General features: G+C 32.1%; 1 protein-coding gene across 3 annotated transcripts; it reads left to right on the top strand.

Moving 5' to 3' along the window:
- Nucleotides 1-146: 146 nt before the first annotated feature.
- Nucleotides 147-23183, top strand: LOC149946570 (ras-specific guanine nucleotide-releasing factor RalGPS1-like). 3 transcript variants are annotated; one of them, XR_016480287.1, is made up of 17 exons: nt 148-357; nt 3316-3459; nt 3574-3723; nt 4354-4404; nt 6981-7064; nt 7878-8060; nt 8642-8915; nt 13083-13173; nt 13243-13677; nt 14435-14464; nt 14871-14989; nt 15059-15116; nt 17181-17463; nt 18437-18529; nt 18800-19003; nt 20935-21026; nt 21136-23183. XR_016480287.1 is itself a non-coding variant. In XM_090171456.1 (16 exons), the coding sequence occupies exons 2-16, from the start codon at nt 3403-3405 to the stop codon at nt 20962-20964; spliced, it is 2013 nt and encodes a 670-aa protein (XP_090027582.1). In that variant the 5' UTR covers nt 147-357; nt 3316-3402; the 3' UTR covers nt 20965-23183. The 3 variants fall into 3 exon arrangements, 2 of the variants coding, with proteins under 2 accessions (XP_090027582.1, XP_090027581.1); XM_090171456.1 differs by having other exon boundaries at nt 147-357; nt 17310-17463; nt 20935-23183; XM_090171455.1 differs by having other exon boundaries at nt 20935-23183.
- Nucleotides 23184-25161: the final 1978 nt, after the last annotated feature.

Here is a 25161-nt window from a genome sequence, read left to right as displayed (position 1 = left end):
TTTCTTCAAATTTGTTTGGTGTCTAAGGCTTTTAGCTGACACCATAAACCTTTAAAAAAATTACTTTAAAATTTAATTCTGGCAACTAAGAAATATTTAGCAGAATATTAATCTGCTGCAGCAGCTGTCTTTAGGTATTAAGCCTTGGGTCGTCTTTGTTTCATATCAAGACTTCTCTTCTATCAGTGCAGAATCGTGAAACTCGAATATTATATCAAGAAAGGCCATTATTTTATAATGACTATTGTAACACCTGTGCGGGAGTGTACTAGGTGTTGATTAAGTTGAACTTAATTATGTAATATCACTTTTAATCATCAATACTACTGAGTCAAGTAACAGATCATAATCCACTAAGTAAAAATAATTACTTAATCCTATATCTAAAAGCTTTGTTTGGAATGTTAAATATGTTTGTGAAATTTTAATGTTAAGAAGTTCCTTGGTTTAAAGTACTCTTCGATCATTCTGTATTTTCAACATATTTGTCACATGAATGACAGTTGCATTGTTTTGTGAGTCATGGTGCATACAGGATGTCTCTTAAAACGCCTCCATCAATTTGTTTTGGAAACTTTTTTACAGATTGAGATTTTATACTTAAAATGAAATGTATACATTGAGTTCTGATCGAGGGGCTGATCACTCCGTGTAATCGGTATACAGAGCCGTACCTTTGACTGTACTAATGGGACTACGCGTAATCTTTGAAGCCCCTGCCTTTGGCAGTGCTAATCTAAGCGTAATCCGGTGTACAGACTTTCTAAAGAGTGGTTAGCCCCTCGGTTCTGATTAACAAAATTTTTTATAGGGAAGTGAAAATTTCACCAAGAAGTATGTTTGCAATAACACTTGTCTTAAAGATTTTCAATGATAACATTGATAAGTTTTGTTAAGTATCATTGAGAAAATAATCCCTTTTTGAGAATAGTGGTGCATGGCTATTGAAAAATTTCATACAGAACCTGGCTGTCTTAAGTTTGTGTAAATAAACGCTTTCATCCCACTAGAAAAACCAGTCCCCATGTCAGAAATTGTTGAGATAGGGGTAAGCCTGCTGACCTTTTTCTGGTTGAATGTAGAGAATCTATCGATAGCTTAGACCAATGAAAACTTTCAAATAAGCGAGTTGATTGAAATCATCCGCAATATCTGTTTTATATAAATTTAATTTTAACTGATATATATAGAATAGAATAGTGATTTTAATTGGTGAAAGTTATTTTTGGGTGAAGTCCTGTCTTAGATAAATCCTTTAATTGGTCCATGAATGGTGTTAAGGTTCAATGTTATAAGACGACCCATTAAAACCCTTACCAAAAAATAAGTTGGATTTCAGTTTGTATTTAGTTTGTATATACACAATTAGTTGATATTAACTTGGTATTAAGTAAGCTCAAGTTGTCAGCATATTTCAAGTTACTAGTTGAAGGGGTAATAAGTTGTTATTCAGTTGGTAGGAAAATACTTCTTTTGCTAAGTTTGTAATTAGTTGGTTTTTAGTAGTCAGGAAGTTACATATTATTTTTAAGTTGGTTTTAAGTAGTTAAATGTAAATGTTGATTCTGGTTTAGTTGGAAATAAGTTGATTAATAAAGACGATTTAAGTTATTTTTTAGTAGGCATTTGTCCCAAATACAAACTGAAAACCAAGTTGAAATACAAGTTGTCGTAAGTGGTTTTTAGCCAACTTATTTTTTGGTAAGGGAAAGTTAAGACTCATTTAAATGAAACCTCCCAAAAGTATAATTCTTTATTTGTATTAGTGTATATAAATTCCTTAACATTTCACAAAAGAGTACTAATTTTCATTGATCTCTATATATTTTGAATATAGCATAACAATGAACAGAACAGTTCTGGAATATTATAGTGTTCGATTTGTTAAATAGTTATAATAAATATAATAGTATTGACTTTGATACCATAGGGATTCCTTTTTCTGTTTAAAAAAATAATTAAATAACTTTTATTTCTAATAAAATTATTTAAATTCTGTTATGATAAATATATTATGAAGAACCAAGGATTTATTTCTTTACTCTGGGATAATGACTTGTTGAGACAATTTGCGGCCATCATTGTCAAATTTGCGAGATGAGCTTAAGGAAATACATCACCAACGTTTGCTTTAATCTCGCCAGAAGACGTCAGTTTTAGATAACCAATGAGATACTGGCCTGATTTCATTTTTTCAGGAAGAAGGAGCTTACTCTTCGAGCATTAGGGGATTGAGAGCAGCGCTAAAAATCATCTCAACATAGTCATTCCCCTAAAATGAAATAAATAATTTCTTGAAATAAAAACATAATTCAAATATCTATGGAAAAATCAATAGCAATTCTGCATTGCTTGTTATGGATTAAATATTCATATAGTCTGTTTTAATCTTTGATAATTGATCAATGAAAATTTAAACTATTTTGTGAAAATGTGAAAGCATTTTATATCAAATAATGTATAAATTTATCATTCCATGGAAGCTTTAATTTCAATATCTTGTGTGGTTAAAGGGCAATGTAAGTTGTGGTGCAGGTAGGAATTGTATCTCATAGATAAAAATTGTGTCTGTGCATGCTAGTATGCCTCGTTCATTCCCCACTCTACCTCGTATCCCGGCATTCTCTTGATGTCGCTGATACAATTTTATAAGATATGTTACATTTATACCTGCTGCAATGATCATGATTTATGTTGTGCTTTAAATTTTATCTTAGGTCAAGTTTCTTTATAATTTTGTCATCTAAGGCTTTTCTTCAATTTCTTCGTATTGTGAATGATATCACACATTGTATTTAGTATTTTTTTGCTCTATAAATATTTTTAACAGTAAATAGGGGGCATGGTCATTTGTAGTGTTGGCTAGTGCAAATTGACTTGTTATTCACTTTCCAGATTCCTTAGTGAATATTTCAATAATAAACTATAATTAGAAATAGATTGCTTAGACTGAGATAACTAAATTATATTAGCCAGGAATCAACTGAGGTTTTATTGTTGAATTTATATACTGAACTTGGGTCTTTTTAATTATCTAAATATGTAAATTAATGAAGAAATATAATATTTAACCAGTTCTTAAAAACTGTTATATCAATTCAACACTGAAATATTTACGTCTGGGTTTGATAAATTACTGAAGGTTTTGTAAAAATTCATAGATGCACACTTCCCCTATTTAATGCTAATATTATTTAATTGTTTAGAATTTTGGGATTCCATTTACTTATGAAAACTAATTATTAAACATTTTTTAACAGTACCTTTTGGCTTTAACTTGCTGCTAACATTTAAAATAATATATTTTTGTTTCAGCTATTATGAAATTTGAAAGATGTGTCTGGTTTACTCTTTGTCATCTGATATGGTGTTGAATAGCATCTTTTCAGATACGGAAGTAAAATGAAATATCGTGAGATGACTGAAGTAGCTCGAGCAGATATAGCCCGGCTTAGCCAGGTGTGTTTGAATTTCCCATTATATTCCTACACAACTAAGAAGACTTGTAAAACTCATAGTTACCCAAAGGATTTATTAAACAATTATCTTTAATTTCATTTCCGTTTATCTAAGGGAATTTCAAATTTGCAAACAAGAGCTTTGCCAGCTGACAGCCTCAATGATACAGATTTGCCTTGTGGTCTAGGTGGTGGTGGGGGAGGTAATAAAGCATATGATGCAGTCGTGTTTGACGTTCTTATGGTTAACCCTGAAGATTTTGCTGTAAGTGCACTTTTTTGTAATTATTGGGCAAAAAGTAAAACCATCCACTTCCTCGCTCATTCCAACTGAAAAATTAAGTGTTGGCAAGAAATAAATTCAAGTACCTTAAAACGTGGGACTGCAATTTTTTTAAATTCTTTCACACGGAGTTGCCATACAAGTTTAAGTTTTGTGATTAAAGAGCGGATGAACTTTCGTAATGAAGTATGCAGGACTTGTGCCAAAGGCTAATGCTATTTCAATTTTTCTTTGAATTTCTTGGTACTCTTAATGCCAATCAACAGAAATTGAATTTTCTGTTGAGATGAAAGCTTAGTTGATGATTCAAGTGTTTGTAGACCTAATTAAATTTTCCATTAAATCTATTGATCATAATTATTTGAGCCATACTTAATTAACTAACAAGTTAATTAAGTTAAGACAAGTTTTGGGAAAACCATGCATAATGACAATAACCATTAGTTTTTGAACTTCCTGTTATTACGTACATGGGAATGGTTGACTTGACCATGGGGTGGTTAATTGGCCGAGTTTGAAGTACCTTTTCTCTTGGAATTTCCTTCACTGCCTATCTGTGGTGTGTTTTATAGCTAATCTTTCATTAGTCAACATTAATTTATTTACTTTCAGAGCCAGTTAACGCTTATGGATATTACAGTTTTTAAGAAAATTAAACCAGAGGTATAGTAGCTAGGATTCATGTAACTAATTTTAGTATTTGGTACCTACATTTTTATTAAGGAAATAAGAAAAATGAGCGAAAAAAATTTAAAAGACATCGCACTTTTTCTATGGGATTCGCTTTTCACAGATTTTTTTCAAATTGAAACATGTTGTTAAGCTTGATTGCCATTTTTCCCTAGCTCCTATAGTTTGTCCAGCATCAAACTATTGGTATCAGTGAGAGTCCGATGTGCAGGGCATGCCTTGCAGAGGAGGAAACTTCCTCTCATGTCCTTTGTGTCTGTGATTCTTATGCGGCTTGGTATGCATAGGCTGGAAACAAGCGATCTTTCCAACATTCCGGCGAAGCAAATCTTGCACTTCGTTTCAGAGACTGGGCTTTTCCATGTTTAAAAGGCTGGGGTTGCACAATGGACCTCGGGTCGAAGTGCTAGTTTGGGTCTAACCCAACCACCCCAACTCTCACAGGGGTCAAAAGTGGATAAAAAACTTAGTATAAACTGTCTTTTTGTTAAAAGAAGTCACGGCCCATCGTTTAGCGTTCTACATTCGCGCGTCGGTAGTCTGGGCTCGCTATCAATAGAGTTTTCTTGCCAAGATTTTTACACCTAACCTTCCAAATCCAAAAAAAAATTAATAAATGCCTGAGCGATCGCTAAGCCTACAACTGAAACAGAGAAGCACGGGGCCTATTCTCTCGGCAACTTCTCTCATTCGAGGGTACAAAGGTCGCATTGTAGCCATGTCAGGCACCCTTTGAGGTAGTCCGAGGTGGGCTGGCAGCCCTGTTACAGCTAATCTACTGTCGGCTGCTTTGCCGAGGTAGATCGGTCATTCCTGGTTCTGAAGTCATCCCGTGTAGAAGCTCTTGCTGCGTATCGCCGACATGTCTACTGGTTCGTGCCCAGCATCAAGGGACGCCACGTTTATCATACCATTTGTGAGTTCGTTCCTTATTACCTATACATTATAGTCTAGGCTTACAGTGAAGCTTGGACTTGGTACTTTTAGCATTGTGTAGTCACACCTTAAGCCTCCTGGGCCACGTTACCCCGACCTTATATTGAGTGTGGCTATAGCATCACACCCGCCAGGCTCGCCTCTCGTTCGCCGTGATTTCGTTTTTGGTCTTTCCATAAGTCTATAATATTGTTCCATAAGTTTGTCACTTTGGAAAATATTTTACTGAGAGCTTGTAACGAAGTGACGTCATTACAAGAAGAAAATATCCCCCTATGCTACGTGTGACACCGGAGCAAGTGGATGCAAAACAGCGATGAAGCCCGTAATTCAGTCTGTTTTGTCAGTAAAAATTTATATGTGATGTAGAAAGTGTCACACTTATGAAACAATATTATACACGTATGAAACAATATTATACACGTATGAAACAATATTATACACGTATGATTTTACTTTTACTTTTAAATAGTCGGCTGCTGAAGCGATGCAACTGCTCTCGTCACTTTTGTAATTAGAAATCACTTTTAAGTAAAAATTCATAAAATCCTGACCTGACCCGGTTTTTCGGGGTCTTTTCTTTCCCTGACCCCAACTCAAATGTCACCCCGTACGATCACTAGTGCGATCAGAACAAAACCAAATCCAATGCTCTTTTTTTGGGAAGCACAACAAATCTTGGCAAGAAAATTATTGATAGTGTGCCTGGACTAGCGACGCGCTAACGTAGAAGGCTAACCAATGGACTGTGACTTCTTTTATCAAATAGACTATACTAAGTTTTGTCCACTTTTGACCGCTGATACAGGACAAACTAGGAGATAGGGAAAAATGGCAATGGACAATTTTGCTCCTTCGATCAGCTTAATAACATGTTTCAATTGAAATGAAAAAAATTGTCAAATTCCATAGAAGTGCGATGTCCTTTACGAATTCCTCACTGATAACAAATATGAGTGATGTCATTGGATTTTATTATTTTTTCAATAACTTCACATAATTAGTAATTTTTCCAATGTGATAAATTATATAGAAATTTCACAGCGAATATTGTATTACTATTACCATTGGTCTTCAGTTTTATAATAATAGTAACATTCTAGTCAAGATAACAAAATTTTCTCTGCCAATCACAGCCTGATAGTATCATGTTACTTCTTAACGCTACCTAATATTAACCATTCTTACTATAATAAGTGAGTAAATTGGTCAGAGAAAATTATTTTTGACAGGGAAGACCTCGAAAAGTTAAGGAATTTCATGGTGCCTGTCTTGAAAAAGTAATTTTTTCACCATGTTAGCAATTTAATTAACTAGGAACACAAAAGCACAATATTTCGATTGTTCCGATTCAAAATAAAATGTGGAATATAAACATAACCAGTGGTTGTGTTTAAAATGATTCCTTAAAAAGCCTATTAAGTTAAGCTGGCAATTTGGATCGTGAAAGGTTCAAATGTGTAAAGCATACACGCAGCAGAGTTCGAAGGATAATAAATATTTGATCATTGACTATAATAAAACTTTTTACACTGATTTTGCCTTTCTCTAGTTATAAATATTTACTTTCTTTATTGTAGAAAAATTAGTAATCACCACCTTTTTTTATTCAGGAGCTTAGCAACTGCAGATGGAATCAAAAAGACAAAGCCATTTCAGCTCAAAATGTTGTTGAATTTACAAAAAGATTTAATTATGTAAGTTAATTTAAATAATAATAAGCAGCTAGGTTAATACTTAAGCTGCAATTAAGGCACAAGTCAACAAGCAACTATTTAATGCCTTTAATTCAGGTAACTGGGCTAAACTGAATTGGAGGGTCTGACCAGCCCTTAATGCCATGCGAGTTAACAGCTCCCTACGCTTACTATTACCGTTATTCTCAACAATTTTTCCTTGATAGGGGTAATTAAACAACTTTGAGAGGTGGGGGAATCATTTTAACCAGTGCAAGAGTTGTTCAGAGTTTTCACCCAGTACCATAAGCTGGGATCGAACGCGGCTCCTCAATCTACTAACCACTCCACCACCAATTTTTAATCATATATTTACAAGATTATTTTATTTTAATTTAATTCAGTACAAACTCGCAATACAATAGCAATAATTGATTATCAAAATGTGATGATCTAAGTTTGATATTTATCAAATGCATTTAGAGTACACTAAATCCCATAAAGATAAGTAATCCTTAGGCCAAAAACTGGTATTAAAAAAAATAGTTTGTGTTCTAGAAGTTACCTTGAGTTAACTGATTTTAAAACTTACCATGGTAGTGTTATAATGGTCAAATCATTGAACACTAGATCTGTTAATTATTAACCAACTGTAATTGTTTATGATTGCACTTCTTTCCTTTAAATTTCAACTAACATTCTTAAAACACTTTAATAAATGTTTAGTTTGAATGCCCTAAAATTATATCAAAGCATATTTGTTTTAAATTTCCCTATTTCCTTCCTTCCGTCCTCTTTTTGATTAGGAATATTAATTACTTTTTGTTTATATAGGTTAGTTTTTGGACTGTACAGCAAGTACTGAATGCTCAAACTCCAAAATGTAGAGCAGATATTATAGTGCATTTTATTAAGATTGCCAAAAAACTTCACGAGTTAAACAATTTACACTCTGAATTTGCCATTGTTTCTGCTCTCCAAAGTGTTCCAGTTTTCAGGTTGGCCAAGACTTGGACCGTAAGTAATTTAGTAATTATTTTTCATTTTAATTATTAATGGAAGCTATTTTTAGATATATGCTTTTGACATAGTATGCTATTTTAAAAAATTCTAGGATTTAGTTAAGTGGGGGATTAACTAGAAGAATGAGTAGGCTTAAAGGGTCACAGAATGATCTGAAAAATTCTGCCTGCATTTCAGATAGCTCCTCCTCTTCCGTACCTTGTGATAGCAAAGACCACACTTCCTCGATGTAACATAGAAAATGTAGTATTATCACAAGTTTTTTTTTGTATAACGCCCCTTTAATAATTTGGTAAATACCAGTAATAATTGGGGCACCAATGAGAGATTTAAATATATTTTTTCAAATAACAAGTAAGGTTTTGCCTTACTTGATATTTGGGTGTATGAAATGTACAAAAAATTAAGGTTCCTTAAAAATGCTGATTTCAATGCTAAATTTATCTCGCTGTGGATCTGCTTTCTAGCTAACTTGCATAGTACCATCCCAAAATCATTGGCTGATTCCTGAAAAAAAAATTAGTTAACACTAATTAAATATTGTTATTAGTTTCTCAACAATTTTAACCTTACAGCAAGTGTCAAAAAAAGACCGTGGAACCTTGGAAAAACTTGCTGAGTTGTTTTCAGACAAGGACAACTTCTCTAGGCTGAGAGAACACATGGGTTGTGTGAAACTACCTTGTATTCCTTACCTAGGACTTTATCTGACAGATCTTACCTACATTCGATCAGTTCTCTTATCTACCACATCTTCGAATTTGTCGTTGAAGATTGACAAAAGCTCTACTGCTACCCAAATGAAGAATGTATTGGATACCATAAAGAACCTTCAAAAGTCCACATACAGTATGTGTTTTTTCAAATTATTTTAATTGAAATCCAATTTTGCTTTTGAATATAAAAAAATCAATTTGTTTTCCCAATTAAATCATCTAATTCACATTTTTGAGTAGGTTAAAGTTAAAATATAAATATAAATAATGGTATGCCAGAGGGAGAGCTCAGTATAATGACAACGCTGTTGAAATGTTGTCTGTCTATACGGCTGCCCCATGGCAAAACCTTTTAACCAACCAATTTTTGAAAAATTAGATTTTTACGCATCAGTATTACAAAAGTACTGTAAAAGTTTCAGGTAAAAGTCATAAATATTTAACTATTTAAGACTTAAAAAATGGTTTTGTATTTACAATTAAAACCACGTTAACATCTTGTAACTTAGGTTTTGAAAAAGTCAAATATCTCAAAATTACGTTCGTGTTGGTTAAAAGGTTTTGCCATGGGACAGCCGTATAAGACTACATACTCGCTCAGCCCAATCGTAATTGAATGAATAAAAGATAAGAAGGGCTGACTATCCCAGGTGCACTGGTATATAAATATCTGACACAATACCTTCAGGTAATAGGCGAAACTATAAAGTAAATTTAGTGTTAACCAACTTGTTAAAATGGGAAAATAAAATCATGTGACAACCATATCACAGCCAACTTCGATTCTTTAACTCGTGTTCATAGTTGGCCGTGCGACGGTAAAGAAAAAAATGATTCCTTCCAGATACTGCAGACAGCTAATTAACTTCCACCTTTCTATTACAAGATGTTTTATATAATAATAATAATTAGATAATTTAGATGAATTGATCAAAATTTAAACCGCCATTAGCAATATAAAACGAATAATAGTTTGTATTTCTTAGGATATATGGCGCTGCAGTTCACGTGATTACCATCTTTTCAGCCCCCCTGGACTTTATAGTTTCGCCTATTCTTGAGTAACATTGCTATCACCTTTATGCATCTTGTTGATAAACTCTTATTAATGCTGAGTTCGATCAGTGGTGGCTGACATTGAATTGCCTGTAAATTTAAGGTAGATGGGAAAGAAATAACGTCAATTTTTTCAGAAATAGCCTGTTTGCTCTGTATTCTAATCCTTCCTCTATGGTAATTGAATCATATAGTGTAGGTTCTACCAAAGACAATACAGACTTTGTACCCTAGATTTGAAATAACTGCCTCGCTCGTTATTGATAGCGTTACTCACTTCCTGCTGGAACTCCAAAAAAATCAGCTCCATAGTTACTATGGTAAAAAAAATGTAGAAAATGTTCTACAGCAACTGATGAATCTCGTTTTTTTGGAGGTCAGGTGCCGGAAGTGGGTGATCACTTTGTAACAAAACTGACAGTAGGAAAGCTCTCTACATTTTAATCTAGAGCAGCGGTTCCCAAATTTATTTTGCTATGGAACCCTAAATTATCCACCTAATTCTGGTGGAACCCCAACTAATTTTTTTACTTATCTTAAAAGACTCTTGACACAAACAAAGATGGCCGCGCTGCGAATTCTCGGAACCCCTGTGATCCTTCCACGGAACCCTAGGGTTCCGCGGAACACCTTTTGGGAACCGCTGATCTAGAGTACTAAGTTCTATATTTTCATTGGTTCTACTAAACTCTAGTATGCACAGAAATAACTGCTCTTGCAATTTAAAACAATTTTTTTTCTGAATTATATTATATTTTTAATAATTCCATGTGCAATAGAGAAATTATTAGTGGTGGCATTATATAAATTGGTACTGTTTGTTGATATAAAGTGTCCAAATTTCCTGAATTAAAACAAAAAATTCTTAAAAATTTAATTTAATAGAACCATCTATTGGTGGAACTCTATAATGGAAAATTTCCAAATGTTTTTTTTTTTGGAAATTCTATTTGAAACAAATAATTTTCTGTGGCCATTTTGGGTGAAGTTAACTACAGCAACCTCATCTTGTTTTATAATTATATCAGGCGGAGATGATACAGTTTGTTACGTAGATAGCTTTTTTTGTAATTTTCACGTTTTTGTTGTTATTATTTTGTCGTGTGATAGACCTTGTCACGTAGATAGCGTGGGTATTTTTTATTTTGTCCGCAAATGATTATTTAATTTTTTATTTTAATTTAAACATTTTAACTTTTTATGAAATTTTCACGTTTTTTGTTGTTATTATTTTGTCGTGTGATAGACCTTGTCACGTAGATAGCGTGGGTATTTTTTAATTTTGTACGCAAATGATTATTTAATTTTTTATTTAAATTTATAAAATTTGAAAATTTTTGGTTTTATAAGGTTTTTTGTTATTATTTTCGTTGTCTGTTTGCCGACACCACGTGTTTTTCAGCCCTAATAATTTCCACGTGCTATTCCGGTGGTTTGTAAAAAAAAAATACTTTCCACGTGGTATTCCGGTTACATAAATTACAAGTTTTCTAAATTTTGGGTATTATCTAGCTGTGCTGCCTTTTTTGGCCGCAACCGCTTATTTTATTTTTTTGGTTTATTTTATTATTTTCCCTTATTTGGGCCTTTTCACGAGTTTTGTTATTATTTTCGTCGTGTGTTCGCCGACACTTGCAGTTTATTCCAGTCGCGTACCCCACTTTGCCCTTGGCCGTGCGATACACGGGCATATTTTCACACGCCCGACAATACTTGGAAGGGTATGCCTAGGTACTGTCCTCTAGTTTGCGTTATAGAAGGCCCATCGCTTTTTTTAGCATGGGGCCAATACTTATACTATCACGAAAAACGGTTCTTTAGCAGACTTGTAAATAGTGTATTTTTAAGAGAGTCCACTGGACCCGGACCCCTCCACCGATCTATTTTTTCGACGAGTCCAGGACTCTTCCCTCTTTCTTCGCTCCCCCCCTCATTGAAATGTATATGTTCTTTTAATCTCTCTTTATTCCTCCATATTATATTCGAAAATAAATGGCACCTAACCAGGCAAAGCCTATAACATTTTTATTGTAATTCTTAAGAGACAGTCAGTAATCGAACTACAGCATCAAAGTTGACATATTTTCATATATAATCATGATCGGGTAAATTAAAATGCTCGTAAATATTATCACAATTAATTTAACCATGGAAGTCTTCATTCCAAACCCATAGAGCTTAATGTTTTTCTACCTTTTATTCATTTTAATAAAGCAAAATTTTGGTCTTCAATGGCACTGTTACAATTACTGTGCCTCTAATGGAATACAGATAATTTCCATACTCCGTTAGTCTTAGACAAACGAAGTATGGAAATTATTCCCCACACGGGCCACACCTGTTTAAGTTAAAAGAGGTTTTTCCCTGGTAGGCCCAAGTCTTCCAAATTTTTAATACAGATGCCTCAAAGCCCCCAAAGATAAAAAGAATTCTACTTTTTATTTATTTCTCAAAATTTTCCCTCTTTTTACACAGCTAACGATATAATTTGAGGGAGTCCCGTGGACTCTTTACCCCTTCTAAAGACATTTTTTTAGGAGTCCCATGATTTTTTTCAGGGGTTTTTGATGCGTGGACTGCCGCTATTTACAAGTCTGTTCTTTAGCAATTTTTTAAAACAGCCTGGTGTCGGCGAACACACGACAAAAATAATAACCAAAACAAAGTTTTAAAATACATAAAGAAGTTAATTACATTAAATTAATAAAAAAATAATCATTTGCGGACAAAATAAAAAATACCCACGCTATCTACGTGACAATCAGATGCAGATGTCTAAAAGTAGGCCCGTAACCACCCCGATACTAGTCTTAGAGTTGCACTTTTCTTAGAAGGCCCAGCGATAAATTCCTTGGCCTGCCTCTGACCATCCGTCTCAAGCTAATTAAAGCTTGACCTGTATCTCATCTCTCAGCCATAGTGCTATTCCCTTTGCGCTATGACCAAAAATGCGCAAACTTTGGGTGTGATTGGTTGACTTGGGCGTACACCCATTTGAAAATGGTGCGATTCGCTTCCTTAACCAATAAGAACAATGGTGCGAAGTTTGGGTGTGCGAGGTGGAACAGTGCGGACGCCTATACAGAGTACAGACTGACATTCAGAAATATTTAGTAGATTGGATATTATGTCAAATAATCTTAGTGTATAGAAATTGTTTAAAAAAGTGTTTTTTTGCCATTATGTAAAAAGTAATGAATAACCTACCACATAACCTTGATTTTTGTTCGTTTTTTTAATTCAGACCTGCAAATTTTGCCACACGTACAGTCTTACCTACGATCTGTCAGATACATTGAAGAATTGCAGAAATTTGTGGAAGAGGATAATTATAAGTGAATAAACTAGTATTTTATCAGCACCCGCTTGAAATGGTTTCAAATAGAAATGTTATTTTTCTTCAGACTCTCTTTAAAACTAGAGCCACCAACAGCACAGTCTGATCTTGGGCGTTCCAGGGATGATCTCTCAACAATGCATCCGTCAATTCTCAATCAAATTCAAACTTCTGGGTGGAACAATACTGTGGGTGGTGGGAGGCATAAAAAAACTAGCCTACAGTACCACCATCCAGTGAACTCTCATTTCCAAAACTGCTATCACCATAGTTCGTCCAATGCTCTCTTGTCCGTTCCCTCTCAGCAGTCAACAAGTTGTTCATCCAGCAACTCATCCATGTCAACAAGTTCCTGTGTGGCTCCAGGTTCCTCGACAACTTTGCCTTCAATGCCACCTCAAACAGCGAGTTGCTATCATGTTCAAAACAGTTCACTTCCTCTCAATAATGCCGTTCCAAAATTTGTTCCTGGCCATCGGAAATCGAGAAGCTTAGGAACAAAGTAATTCTACATACTTATATAAAAATCAGGACAGATAAAATTCCCCACATGATTGGACATAATAATAATAAAAGCTTTATTATATCCTACTTATGCACATAATCTACCGAATCCCTATTCTAATTTAGCCATGGGCCAATAATGGCAGAACATGACTCTCGTAGCATAACTCGTACAACATATTTAATTAAAGAAACATTGTAAATGTTTATTTATATTAATTAAGGTGAATTTCTTATTGATCAATTGAGAAGATGCAAATTGCAATTTGAGTGCTAAGCCTTTTTCATCAAAAGATTAAAATACCATCTTCAAGTGAATTGTTAGTATATAATCTGATGTAGTTAGGTGTTTTTTAATTTTACTGTTACTAGTTCTGCATTTATCTCATTTTCCACAAAGTGACACAAGAGTTCAATCCTGGATTAATATCTTTTGTTGACCCATGACTTAACCCAACTCAACCATAATGTAATTTCTGTGTAATTCATAGTAACTGACCCAAACTACAATAAGATTCTTAAAAATATGTTTTGGTGTGCATCCTAAGAAACACCGTAAAAAGCAAAAATAAACTTTAATTGTTGATATTCAACTACTTTTTAGATACTAAATATTTCCCAATCACAGCTGCTAGTAATTGATGCTAATTTTTAAAACATGCATAATACAAGCATAATACAATTGTATTACTAGCTAAATAGTCAGAAATATTCATACAAATTTTGTATTTAATTAAATTCATATTTCTTTTCAGCATCTTTACATCTTGTCCCCAGTCCTCTCAGTGAGTATCTATAGTTTAAAAAATAAATTGAAACTTACCTTTTTTCACTCGCATGCAAATTCTTTTAAAAATTTTGCTGTAGAGTTAGTGAATTTAAAACTATGATAAAGTTATTTTTAAAATTAACCAAAAAAAATATAATGTGTTGTGAGCTAATTTAGTTAGAAATAGTCTATTGATGTTTTTCTGAATTTCCAAAAGAGATAATTACCTATCTCCCACATTAGTTTAATTGTTTTTGTCAGTGTCCTTAAGTCACTTTCCTTGAAGGCCCATTAATAGCGTTTATTTTTCTCCACAATTGGCTGGTCTTTTGTTCTTTGCGTAGTCTAATGCTTTCTAGAAAAATAGCGGACCTCAATTTATTAACTTGTTAAATCTGAATGTAAATTAATTTTTCTTTAAGGTGTTCAACTCCATATAGAGGACGTCATCTTTTAGATGACAGTGTTTTAGAGGATGACTTGACCCCTCCAAGACCTTCATCTGTCATTGATCGAAAATCATCAATTTCATCATCTGGAGGTTTGTTTAGTGCATTGCAATAATCTTATTACTGTATCAAAATCGTATTAAAATTTCAAATTACTAAAGAAACTAATGATGGACTCGATCTGGGTGCTGATGAAATCTTCCTTCCTTTAAAACACTGGTGAGATAACAATGTTTTTCTATCTAATGCTTTTACTTTTTAGCCTTGGTTAGCCAATTGAAATAATAACACTTTCTAAGCAATACCATTAGCTTATCATAATGTCCCCAAGTATAGTTGAGGTTTCCATTTTATAATCTTTGCCACAAGTATTTTAATGGTGTAGCCAAAGCTTATCCAAAATTGAAACTATTAATTTGGTGAGTTTTTAAATGGAAACCCAAAATTGATTATTAGCAAAATTAGTTAAGTTTCTAAAAATAGCTTTTTTTCATTTGAGACTTAAAACATATTCTGCCTCTATCTTACACGTATGTGTACCAAGTAAGATAATACAATTTTGGAGTAGAGATGTTTGGAACAAAGATGGCACTATTGTGGTTCATTGAATTTCTTATCACACAGACAGTGTTACTATGCAGCACTATGTAGGAGGACGTTATAATAGGCTGCTAGAAATGGTGATAACGTTAGTCTTATATTATGGAGTTATTGACATCAGACTTACCCTGAGAAAGTTGATAATAGGAGATTTATGCTATCCACAAAATATAGGATTTTCATTAAGCACATTGTTGAGGAACTGAAGTAGTAGCAAAACTAGTTAAAATTGCACATGTTTTATTGCACCCAATGTTTTAATGGGAGCACCTCTGTCCTCTAAGGGTTTTTAGATTGTTTTAAAATCGATTTTAATATCTACTTAGAAAGTTATTTTCAATCAGAAAAGGCATATTGCACAGCTGAATTTTATTTTGCTTCTGTTGTATTTCGTTTTAAGTGTTATGACATTTATTTTAAACATGCAGATTTTTTACGTACTTGATTTTAAATAATTATATTTTAAAAATTTTAATTCGCAATTCACTTTTTATGTTTCAAAATAGAATTACTAAATTATTCACTGTACTTAGGTCTAATTAATTTTAATCTAGTATTTAAGTACTAAAACTAGGAAGGCCAAATAGGTGTTCAGAAATTTTTTTAAATGTCAATACAAAAACATGAAGACCCAACTTTTTGAAAGAAATTGAGCTTCATTAGGGTAAAAAAATTGTAGTACTTTGGCCAATATCAAGACAATAATACCAGGAAATATTGACAGGTTTTAAAAAATATTTGGATTATTGAAACTTCAGGGTAGATCATTAATCTAAGCTATCCTCTAAAACACTCATCTAAAAGATAATGTGATCTATATATATTCATATTTTAATGATTTATTAAATTGAGGTTACCTTTTTTAAATAACTATTAACTATGTTGATTTTTATGCAGCATTGTGTTAATTTAAAAAATGTATGTGAAAAATCTAGGCTTTGGATTTTTGAGATATGAAGCGCAGGTTTAGTGAAATCAAATACGTAAAGAACCTGTATATATTCCATCAGGAATCCATAACTACTGTGGATGATCACATCTACTATGTCTTTTTGTGATGTATTGTGTCGGAACGTTTTGGGATGTGGCTAAATATTGTAAAACACTGACAATGAAGACCTATAACCTTAGATTAACTGTTAAAATAGTACGGATTTGTCTTTAATGTGGCTAAAAAAGTAGACTAATTTTGTCTTGGAAGATTTAAAAAATTATAATACTGTACAACTTAACTGAAAAACCTATGTATAAGCTTCACCCATAAAGTTGCGATGCAATGACATAACAAAGGTTTACTCTATGAACATTCCAAGTGTTATGGAATACTGATTTCATAAAAAACTTTATACTTGGCTTGAATCTTTTGGTTAGATTTTTCTTTTCTTGCTTTAAGGCATTATAAAATCAAATATTGTGGCTGCAGTTTTAAAAGTAATATGGTCAAATGTTACTTTATTCTTTTTATTTTGTTGGAAAAACTGAATTATTTGGCACATGGATGGAATATTTTGGACAACATTATAATTTCTTACGTTTAAAAATATTAACCCTGGTTCTGGTCTTTTTTTCTTAAATTATAACAATTTTACAATTTTAAACTTCTTTCGATATTTATATCTTATTTATTGAAATTTCAATGTTGTCTAATGAGTATGAATGGAATGCCCAAACCTTCGTTTCTAGGCGCCTGTTTCACTTTCATGGTTTTTTAAATTGTGTGCCAAACCACCATGCCCTCTTCTTTCGCCGACTGAATCGTTGGGGAATTTATGGATGCTATTCATGCTACCGATATGCCATGGAACTGTTCAGTGGCTCGGAGGAGCTGCATCTTCCTTCTCCATCATCACCTACATCATGTTCTCCACTTGGCCCTCTTATGTTGAATGAAGAAAATACTGCATCTTTTGCAAATCAAGGTTGTGTTAAAAGAAAAACTGTCTTAAAGGAAGGGAGAAAACCTGCGGTAATTTTAATAAATAATATATATTTAGGGTTATTGTTCCACTACATATTTACAATTAATGTTTTGCAATAGTTACATTTTCATAAGCGTGTCAATAGAAGCAGTTTTGTAATGAATGTTATTCACGAAGTTAAAGTTGGGAAGGTAAACATTGAGGAGGGACATTATTTTAGAAAATAACATTTAGAGTATGTTGCTCTTGCGCCACAAGGTAATGCTTTAGTATAGTCTTTGCACACGGTCTAGAAAATAAGAAATTCCTAGCTACTTTAGTACACGCTAGATTTGGTACTTATATTTTTTTTAACTCAAATTAAATATTAGTTAATAAAGAATAGTATATGTACAATTAAAAAAACTTAAAACAAGTGAAAAAATTGTTTAAAAGTATTACAAACCAGTGGTTAGAAAAACCTTGTTTAATACAAAAACGGCTATTTTGGTTTTTGGCTGTGGTTGCTACATGGCTCTTTGTAAAATGAAAAAGCTAATTGCTTCTTTGCGGGATAGTGCTAGTGGTTCATTGATTTTTAGCCACTAGGCAGAAATTAGTGGAGTAACTAAGTTCTACGACGCCCACCTGCGAAACTCATTTTGGAGCCATTTATTTATGGCACTGACAGAATTGTTTTTTCCATCTATGTTGCAAATTTTTGCCTGTTTTTAGTGACTAACAAAATACGACTTCTGAAATAGTCCCTATAAGACCTGTAGTTTTCATCCACAAACACAATCGGATTAGATTAGTCAGTTTTGAAAATATTGTGAGAATTGGAATTCGAATAAGGCAATTAGAAACCATAGAAACGTATGAACAGATTTAGCGACTTAGAATGACTTACAAACGGAAATATCTGGAAGTTTCTAGAAGTTTGGTTCTTAAAATTATTTAGTAAATAGCTGTTTGATTCTTCAATAGGTGGGAGAAGGGTGTACTATTTTTTTAATTGTAATTTTAAAAATGCTTTTTTAGGTGTCATCTTGGATGAGATATTGGATAGCTCTTTGGGACACAACCCTAGTCTACTACCAGCCCAAGTCCCTAAGAGGTCACGAGAGATCGGATGTAAGTTTTCAAATTTCAATTACTCTCCGTGTGATAGGTAGAACCGCTAGCAGTTATATTTTTTATCAACGGGTAAAATAAGTTTCTTTGGTTGTTGATTTTAACATAATAGAAACATTGAGAAGTTAGAATTTTATTTTTTACCTTTATCATACTTCATGTATGTATGGTATAGATTAATTTAATACTTTAAATATAAATGGAAAAAAGTAGTGATTTTTTTCCTTCGTGTAAACTGAATATAATATTAAGTATTTTACTTTTTTTAAGTTCAAAAGAACCCCTTTCAAAATGACCTCAATTGTTGGTTGGATGGTTCTAAAAACTGATTCTGGTGATCCTTCCCAACCGGATGTTTTTCAACTTACTGATCCTACGAAAGGAAATGTTTATAAGTTCAGAGCCGGAACCTTTGCTAAAGCTACTGAATGGTGTGCAAAACTATCTGAGGCTGCTAGAACAGGACAAGAGAAGGTAAATTCGTCATTTGCTTATGGTGTGGTTATCTAAAGATTATCTTGTATAATACATGTAACTGATGAACTCAAGAGTTTTCATTCTCAATCAAGTTAGGCTGGTCAATTTTTGAGACAGAGTTACCGAAAAGTTAGTAAATGTTAATAAATTAACAAATTAACATTGGGGCTTAGTATATCAATATTTTTTGGAAAAAGATATGTCTGCAATTGACATATGATTATGCACCCCTGCATGGGGTCTTTTATAGTTTCATACTACTATTTAAATTAAAAGTTGGTTGAAAAACTTTCAAAATATAATAATTAATAACAACTTATTTAACTATAGTTAAAGTGGCCACTTTAACTATAGTTAAATAAGTGGTTATTAAGTTGGCAGGAAAATACTTTTTTAAGTTGGTTTTGTAGTAGTCGTCTAGTTGGTGTAAAGTTGTTTTTAACTATGGTTTTAGTAAATATTAGTTTGTGTTTGTCAAATACAAACTTAAAACCAAGTTCCTATAGACAACTTATTATTTTGGTAAGGGAATTTAAATATGACTAAACATCAAAACATCATATTAAGTGGGTGAAGAAATTATAGCCATTAATTGACTTAATGTATGATTAAAAGGCTGTTGCGAGCAATGTGTTGCAGTTTAAAAAATTCATTTAAACCTATAAGTTTTACTATTTTAGACTACGAGGTTTAAATTTATACCTAAGCAACACATAAGTATGGAACGCCAAACCGGAAAAAAACGGAATTAAAACACAATATTGTAGTAGAGAACACTATAATATAGTAGAAACGTTATATATAATATAGTAGGGAGCACTATAATATAGTAAGGAGCACTATAATAAAGTAGAAAATTTATCCATGATATATGGTACTACAAACCGGAAAAAACTCATCAAAAAAATTCACCTATAATATGATAAGAAATTCATCCATAATAAAGTAGAAAAAAATGCTTCTATAATATAGTAGGAAAAATGCTTCTATAATATAGTAGGAAAAATGCTTCTATAATATAGTAGAGACATGCTCTCTTTTATTATAGTAGAAAATTCATCTATAATATGATAGGAAATTCATCTATAATATGATAGGAAATTCATCTATAATATGATAGGAAATTCATCTATAATATGATAGGAAATTCATCTATAATATGATAGGAAATTAATCTTATAATATGATAGGAACTTCATCCATAATAAAGTAGAAAAATGCTTCTATAATCCCATGCGTTCTGTTTCGCTGAAAATTTTCTTTGTTCTAATATATTTTAGCAAAAATGCAATCAGGTACCTGAATGCATTCTTTATTTTAGTGAAGGGTTTTCACTTTATAATAAAGTTTCTACTATATTACTATCTAGATGAATTTACTACTATATTATAGATGAATTTACTACTATATTATAGATGAATTTACTACTATATTATAGATGAACTTACTACTATATTATAGATGAATTTACTATTATATTATAGATGAATTTTCTTTCATATCATAGATCATTTTTCCTACTATATTATAGAAGCATTTTTCTACTATATTATAGAAGCATTTTAGTACTACATTATTCTACATTCTACTATATTATGGTTGAATTTCCTACCATATTATAAATGAATTTTCTACCATATCATAGATGAAATTTCTTACTGATATTAGACATTTTATATCGATAAAAAGTTAAAAACATTAAAAACCCTTTAAAGGTAATTTATGTTTCAAATTTTTATTTTTCCGATTTGCGGAAAATTTTACGGAAACTTTTCTGGAAAATTTTCCGCATTTTATTTTTCCCGAAAATTAACAACACTATTTTGGATAGAATTTCTAATTTGGTTTGGTTTATTACAAGCTGATGAAATATATTATTTTCACAATAATGATGCAACGTCTGTATAGTCAATTTTTTTCATTTTCAGATTCCTAAAAATTTGATGTCATTTGAATAAGTTGGTTTCGATTTACATCAAGTTAACAAAGCAGTATTTTCATTTTTAGAGAAGATCCAATGGTAAACCTTGAGCAGTGAATTTGTATAAAATTTACTGTATTTTATTAAATCCATAAAATGCAAAAAGGAAGACATAATGATGGGTGCTTCGCATTTAATTAAAATATAGAAATGGCAAAAATTTATGCGCAAAACTGGTACTGAAACTGGTGACTCCTTTCAAGGCAGCTTGATTTCTAGCCCATTTTAAATTAAGGATTCCTCCTGGGATATTTTATCCAATGGCTTGGTTTTAGTTTAATGAAACTTAAATTAAAGATCTGTGATTTGCGGTATTTTAAAGTTTTTAATTTTGTATGTGTATTTTGTCTCTGAAAGGTATTCTAAAATCAATCTGTTATTGGGTACTTAATCCATGATAGTTCTTTCTAATCAGTGCTGGTACTAAAGCGTAAATACTTTTTAAATTTTACTTAAGACATTTTAATTCAGTGTTTCTTAATTTTAATTTTGTCACTTTATAAATTGATGCCTTAACTGAACTGATTGAGCTACAATATTTACATAATAATATTTGTATTTTTCATTACAAAAAGACTATGCTTGTTACTAACAGGCTTGAGGAAGTGTTAAAGAACTATTGGTTTTAGAGTTTTTCTTTGAAAAGCTGCATTAGTTACAATACAATAAATATTACGTAGAAGTGTTATTTTGAACATGTTGCAAAATGAATACTTAACGGTCTGAAAATATTTTTGTACGAATTAAGAGAAATATACTGGTACAGTAAGAGTAATGGTACGGAGCCAATAGTTTTGGGAATCTTGAGCGTTTACGCCCACAAGATAATGTAGTAAATCTCTCTGAGGATTGACCTTATTATATTCACCCAAAATGTTTGATGAAGAATTTAATTCAAACCTCGTAAGTTTGTTCCTAAAGTTATATTTTGCATGCTAAACTGCATTGCCGCAAAATATTTTGGCACTGGCACTTAAGGTTTTATTTTAAAATCTCTGCTGACCAAATTATGCCAAAGTTTGATTACCTTTTTTGAGTATCAATTGCACACATTTTAAAGTCGAAAGTAGCATGTTAAAAGTGAAAACTTAATTAAGTACCAGTAAGATTAATTTTTGTAAGAAGAATTTTTGTGAAAGCACTAAAAGAAACAGAAGCATTTAGAGAAAATGATAAATTCTAAATATAGGTACAGTTAAAAGTTGCCGGTAAAAATATATTTGTTTACTTGTATGAATGCTAGCAGCAATGAAAAGGCCACTTATTTTGAAAATGAATGTTTTATAGTTCATGTTCATTTAATGCATATTGGTTTCGATGTATACAGAAGTATTTGCATTCTAGTTAGACTAACGTTGTAAGCAACTAATATTATAAGCAACAAGTACTGTTGTATTAACTCGCCTAGTATTTATAAGTTCAAGCCAAATATTATATTCCCAAAGCAAATCTAATTTTCATTATGTTATTTGAATCAGATTAATTTTACATTAATCATATTGTGTCATTTAAACATTTAATATTTTAAAATATCAACTAAACTCTTAGGTAGAGAGGCAATGTGAAAAAGTGCCTTTCAGCTCCACCAATGTACTTTTTCCTCCAAAGTGTATTTCCCAATCCTGCCCCATTCATTTCTACTCTCTAAACGTTTATTATCAGTAAAATAAGTCAGCTTTGGTTAATTTCTTCAAAGTAGGAGGATGAAGTTTTTGGGTTAATTTTAAAAATAAAATTTAAATGATACAATATGATTCTGAATAATAATGGAAAACACTACGTTATTAACGAGTTTTTGGAATTGAACTCATTCTCAAATGTATTCAGTATTACTTTTACGAAGTTTTTCTATGAATACCAAGTCTTAATAACAACTGTGCTAAAACACCAATTATAGATGAATAAAAAGAACACTGTGATATAGCAACTTTGGCATTTTGTCAGGTATGAAACGAATGAATTTCAAAGCAGTGGGTGTTGTAAATATAGTATAAAAATGTTCTTAGATAAGAGTTGCACATGGTGGGGAGGGGTTTAATTTTACCAAAAAGCTCAGTATTTCTACTTTGCTACATGGAACCAAAAATTTTGTTTTAGATAACCTGTATATGTAAAAATAAAATAAGGCAGGTTTCTTTGTGTATTTAGATAAATTCTTTTTGCATATGAAAGAATTAAAAATGTTTAGTACAATAAACTGCTAAAATAAAAAATATTTTATCTTGATTTATTGTTGTAATTTGCAATTCAAAGTATTATTTTTAACTGTACCCTTGGTCTCTAACCACTCCTCTTTTTATTTAACAATTTATTGAAATTTGAATGAAATAGGCCTACTTGTTTTTCAGCTTTTGGGTCATTCCATGACAAAACGCCTGCCACAGAACACCCGACCCCTTTCGATTTTGCCCAAATTTTGTATACAGGGTTTTTTGGGCCTAGGAAAACAATTTTGACAGTTTCATAACGATCGGTTCAGCCGTTTACGAGATACAGCATACGCGTTTTTTCAAAAGTACGCCTTGACCCCCTAAATGTTTTCTACTATATCTTAAGACATAATTATCGCAAAATCACATGTAATACCTCATTTTAAAGACAATGCGCACCCTAATATGAATATTTAATCAGAGTTGTCATTTGACGTAAATGTCATTAAAATCTGGGCCTTTAAATAATTTGACCTTTGACCTTGCCCAGACACCTCAGTCGTAGGTCAACGATTTTAGCATTTTTAAAATTCCCACTATCGAATACATAATAATCACTCAAAATCTCAAAGTAATATTTGTAGTTTTCGAGATATTAATTTTTGAAATTTACCCCTCAAATTAATGAAAATGCTATTTTATACACGAAACTAGTTGACCTACTAAATAAATTAAAAATATTATTATTTTGGTAATGTTGAGTTATTTACATATTATTTTTAGTTTTGCATGTTATCTGTAGACAGAAGACATCACTAAATTGCTTGTCCTTAGTATAGTCTGGCGTTCAATATTATTGTAGCGTATCTTACTGCACCCTAAAATGGAAATGTGCTAGATATCTCAAGAAAACCCAATATTGCTCTTAGTCATATCGATTACGTTTTTAATAACGTAAAAATGTTTTAATATCTTTTTAATATATAATAGTTATAATTGAGTAGTTAAATATATTAACAGCGATAATTGAGTAGCGAAATAGAATTTATTTAACTGTATATTCTCGAACAAAGCCCTGAAATGGATCGAAATTGTTCGTTTTGGAGAGACAGTAGTAAATGTCATTTGCAAACACTTTCGAAAACAGTTGGTATCAACAACCATCTGTCCGAGGATGACAAATTAGTTCTTAGCAGCCGAACAGCTATACCTATGTCCAAAATAAGAAACATATGTCGTCACCATGAAGAACTTTTTATGAAAAGGTATTCAACAAGTCAAAAGAAGTGTATGAATCCTTTTGGGACTCACGACGCTGAAAGAAAGAGTGGACTAAAAACTATTTCATTGGATTTGTTCAAAAAATTAAAGTTACGAGGAATTGAAGTTATCGCTGGAAATAAGTTGTGCATCCAGTGTTTTATGTCTGCTGGAAAAAAAGTAAAGGATGAACTCCAAATACAGTTGGACGTTTCAGAAGTTCACACTGCACAAGAATCACAAGAAAGCGATTCTTTTTCATTTAGTCAACCTTGTTCATCGGGAGATGCGACGCAAGACGACAAAGCTATAGCTTTAGTGGCAGTTAACGAAACTCTAAAAAACTTGGGAGAATCTCCTGTTAAAAGAAGTAAGAAATATATTCAATTTGAAAGAATTTATATATGTATACATATATAAATACATATATTTTTTAACTTTTGTACAGAAGGTTTGTCATCTCGCCAAAAAACAATTCTAAGCAGGACTAAGTTAAACGCTGTGAACAATTCATTGAAACGCAAATTAGAAGAGTCAATGGAAATTTCTCTTGATGAAACAGACGATAATATGGTTACGGACGATGTTTTTAGAAAGCTCGAAGAACATCGATTATATGAGAATATTTTGAACGAACTGAGAGAGAAATTCAATAACTCCAAGACATCATACGGCGAAAAGCTTCAGATCCTGACCTTGTCACCATTTGGAATACAACGCACAATGGAGGAATTTGGAGCACCAGAATACATGGTCAAACGAAG

The sequence above is a fragment of the Leiobunum rupestre genome, chromosome 4 (assembly GCF_980474605.1).
Source record: "Leiobunum rupestre chromosome 4, qqLeiRupe1.1.hap1, whole genome shotgun sequence".
Lineage (NCBI taxonomy): Eukaryota > Metazoa > Arthropoda > Arachnida > Opiliones > Sclerosomatidae > Leiobunum > Leiobunum rupestre.
This window is presented reverse-complemented; position numbering and strand designations above follow the sequence as displayed.

Coding starts and splice junctions, on each gene's coding strand:
- LOC149946570 (XM_090171455.1), top strand. CDS start 3,403: ATGAAATATCGTGAGATGACTGAAGTAGCTCGAGCAGATATAGCCCGG. Junction 8,061..8,641: donor GGTTGGCCAAGACTTGGACC/GTAAGTAATTTA, acceptor TTAACCTTACAG/CAAGTGTCAAAAAAAGACCG. Junction 13,678..14,434: donor TCGAGAAGCTTAGGAACAAA/GTAATTCTACAT, acceptor ATTTCTTTTCAG/CATCTTTACATCTTGTCCCC.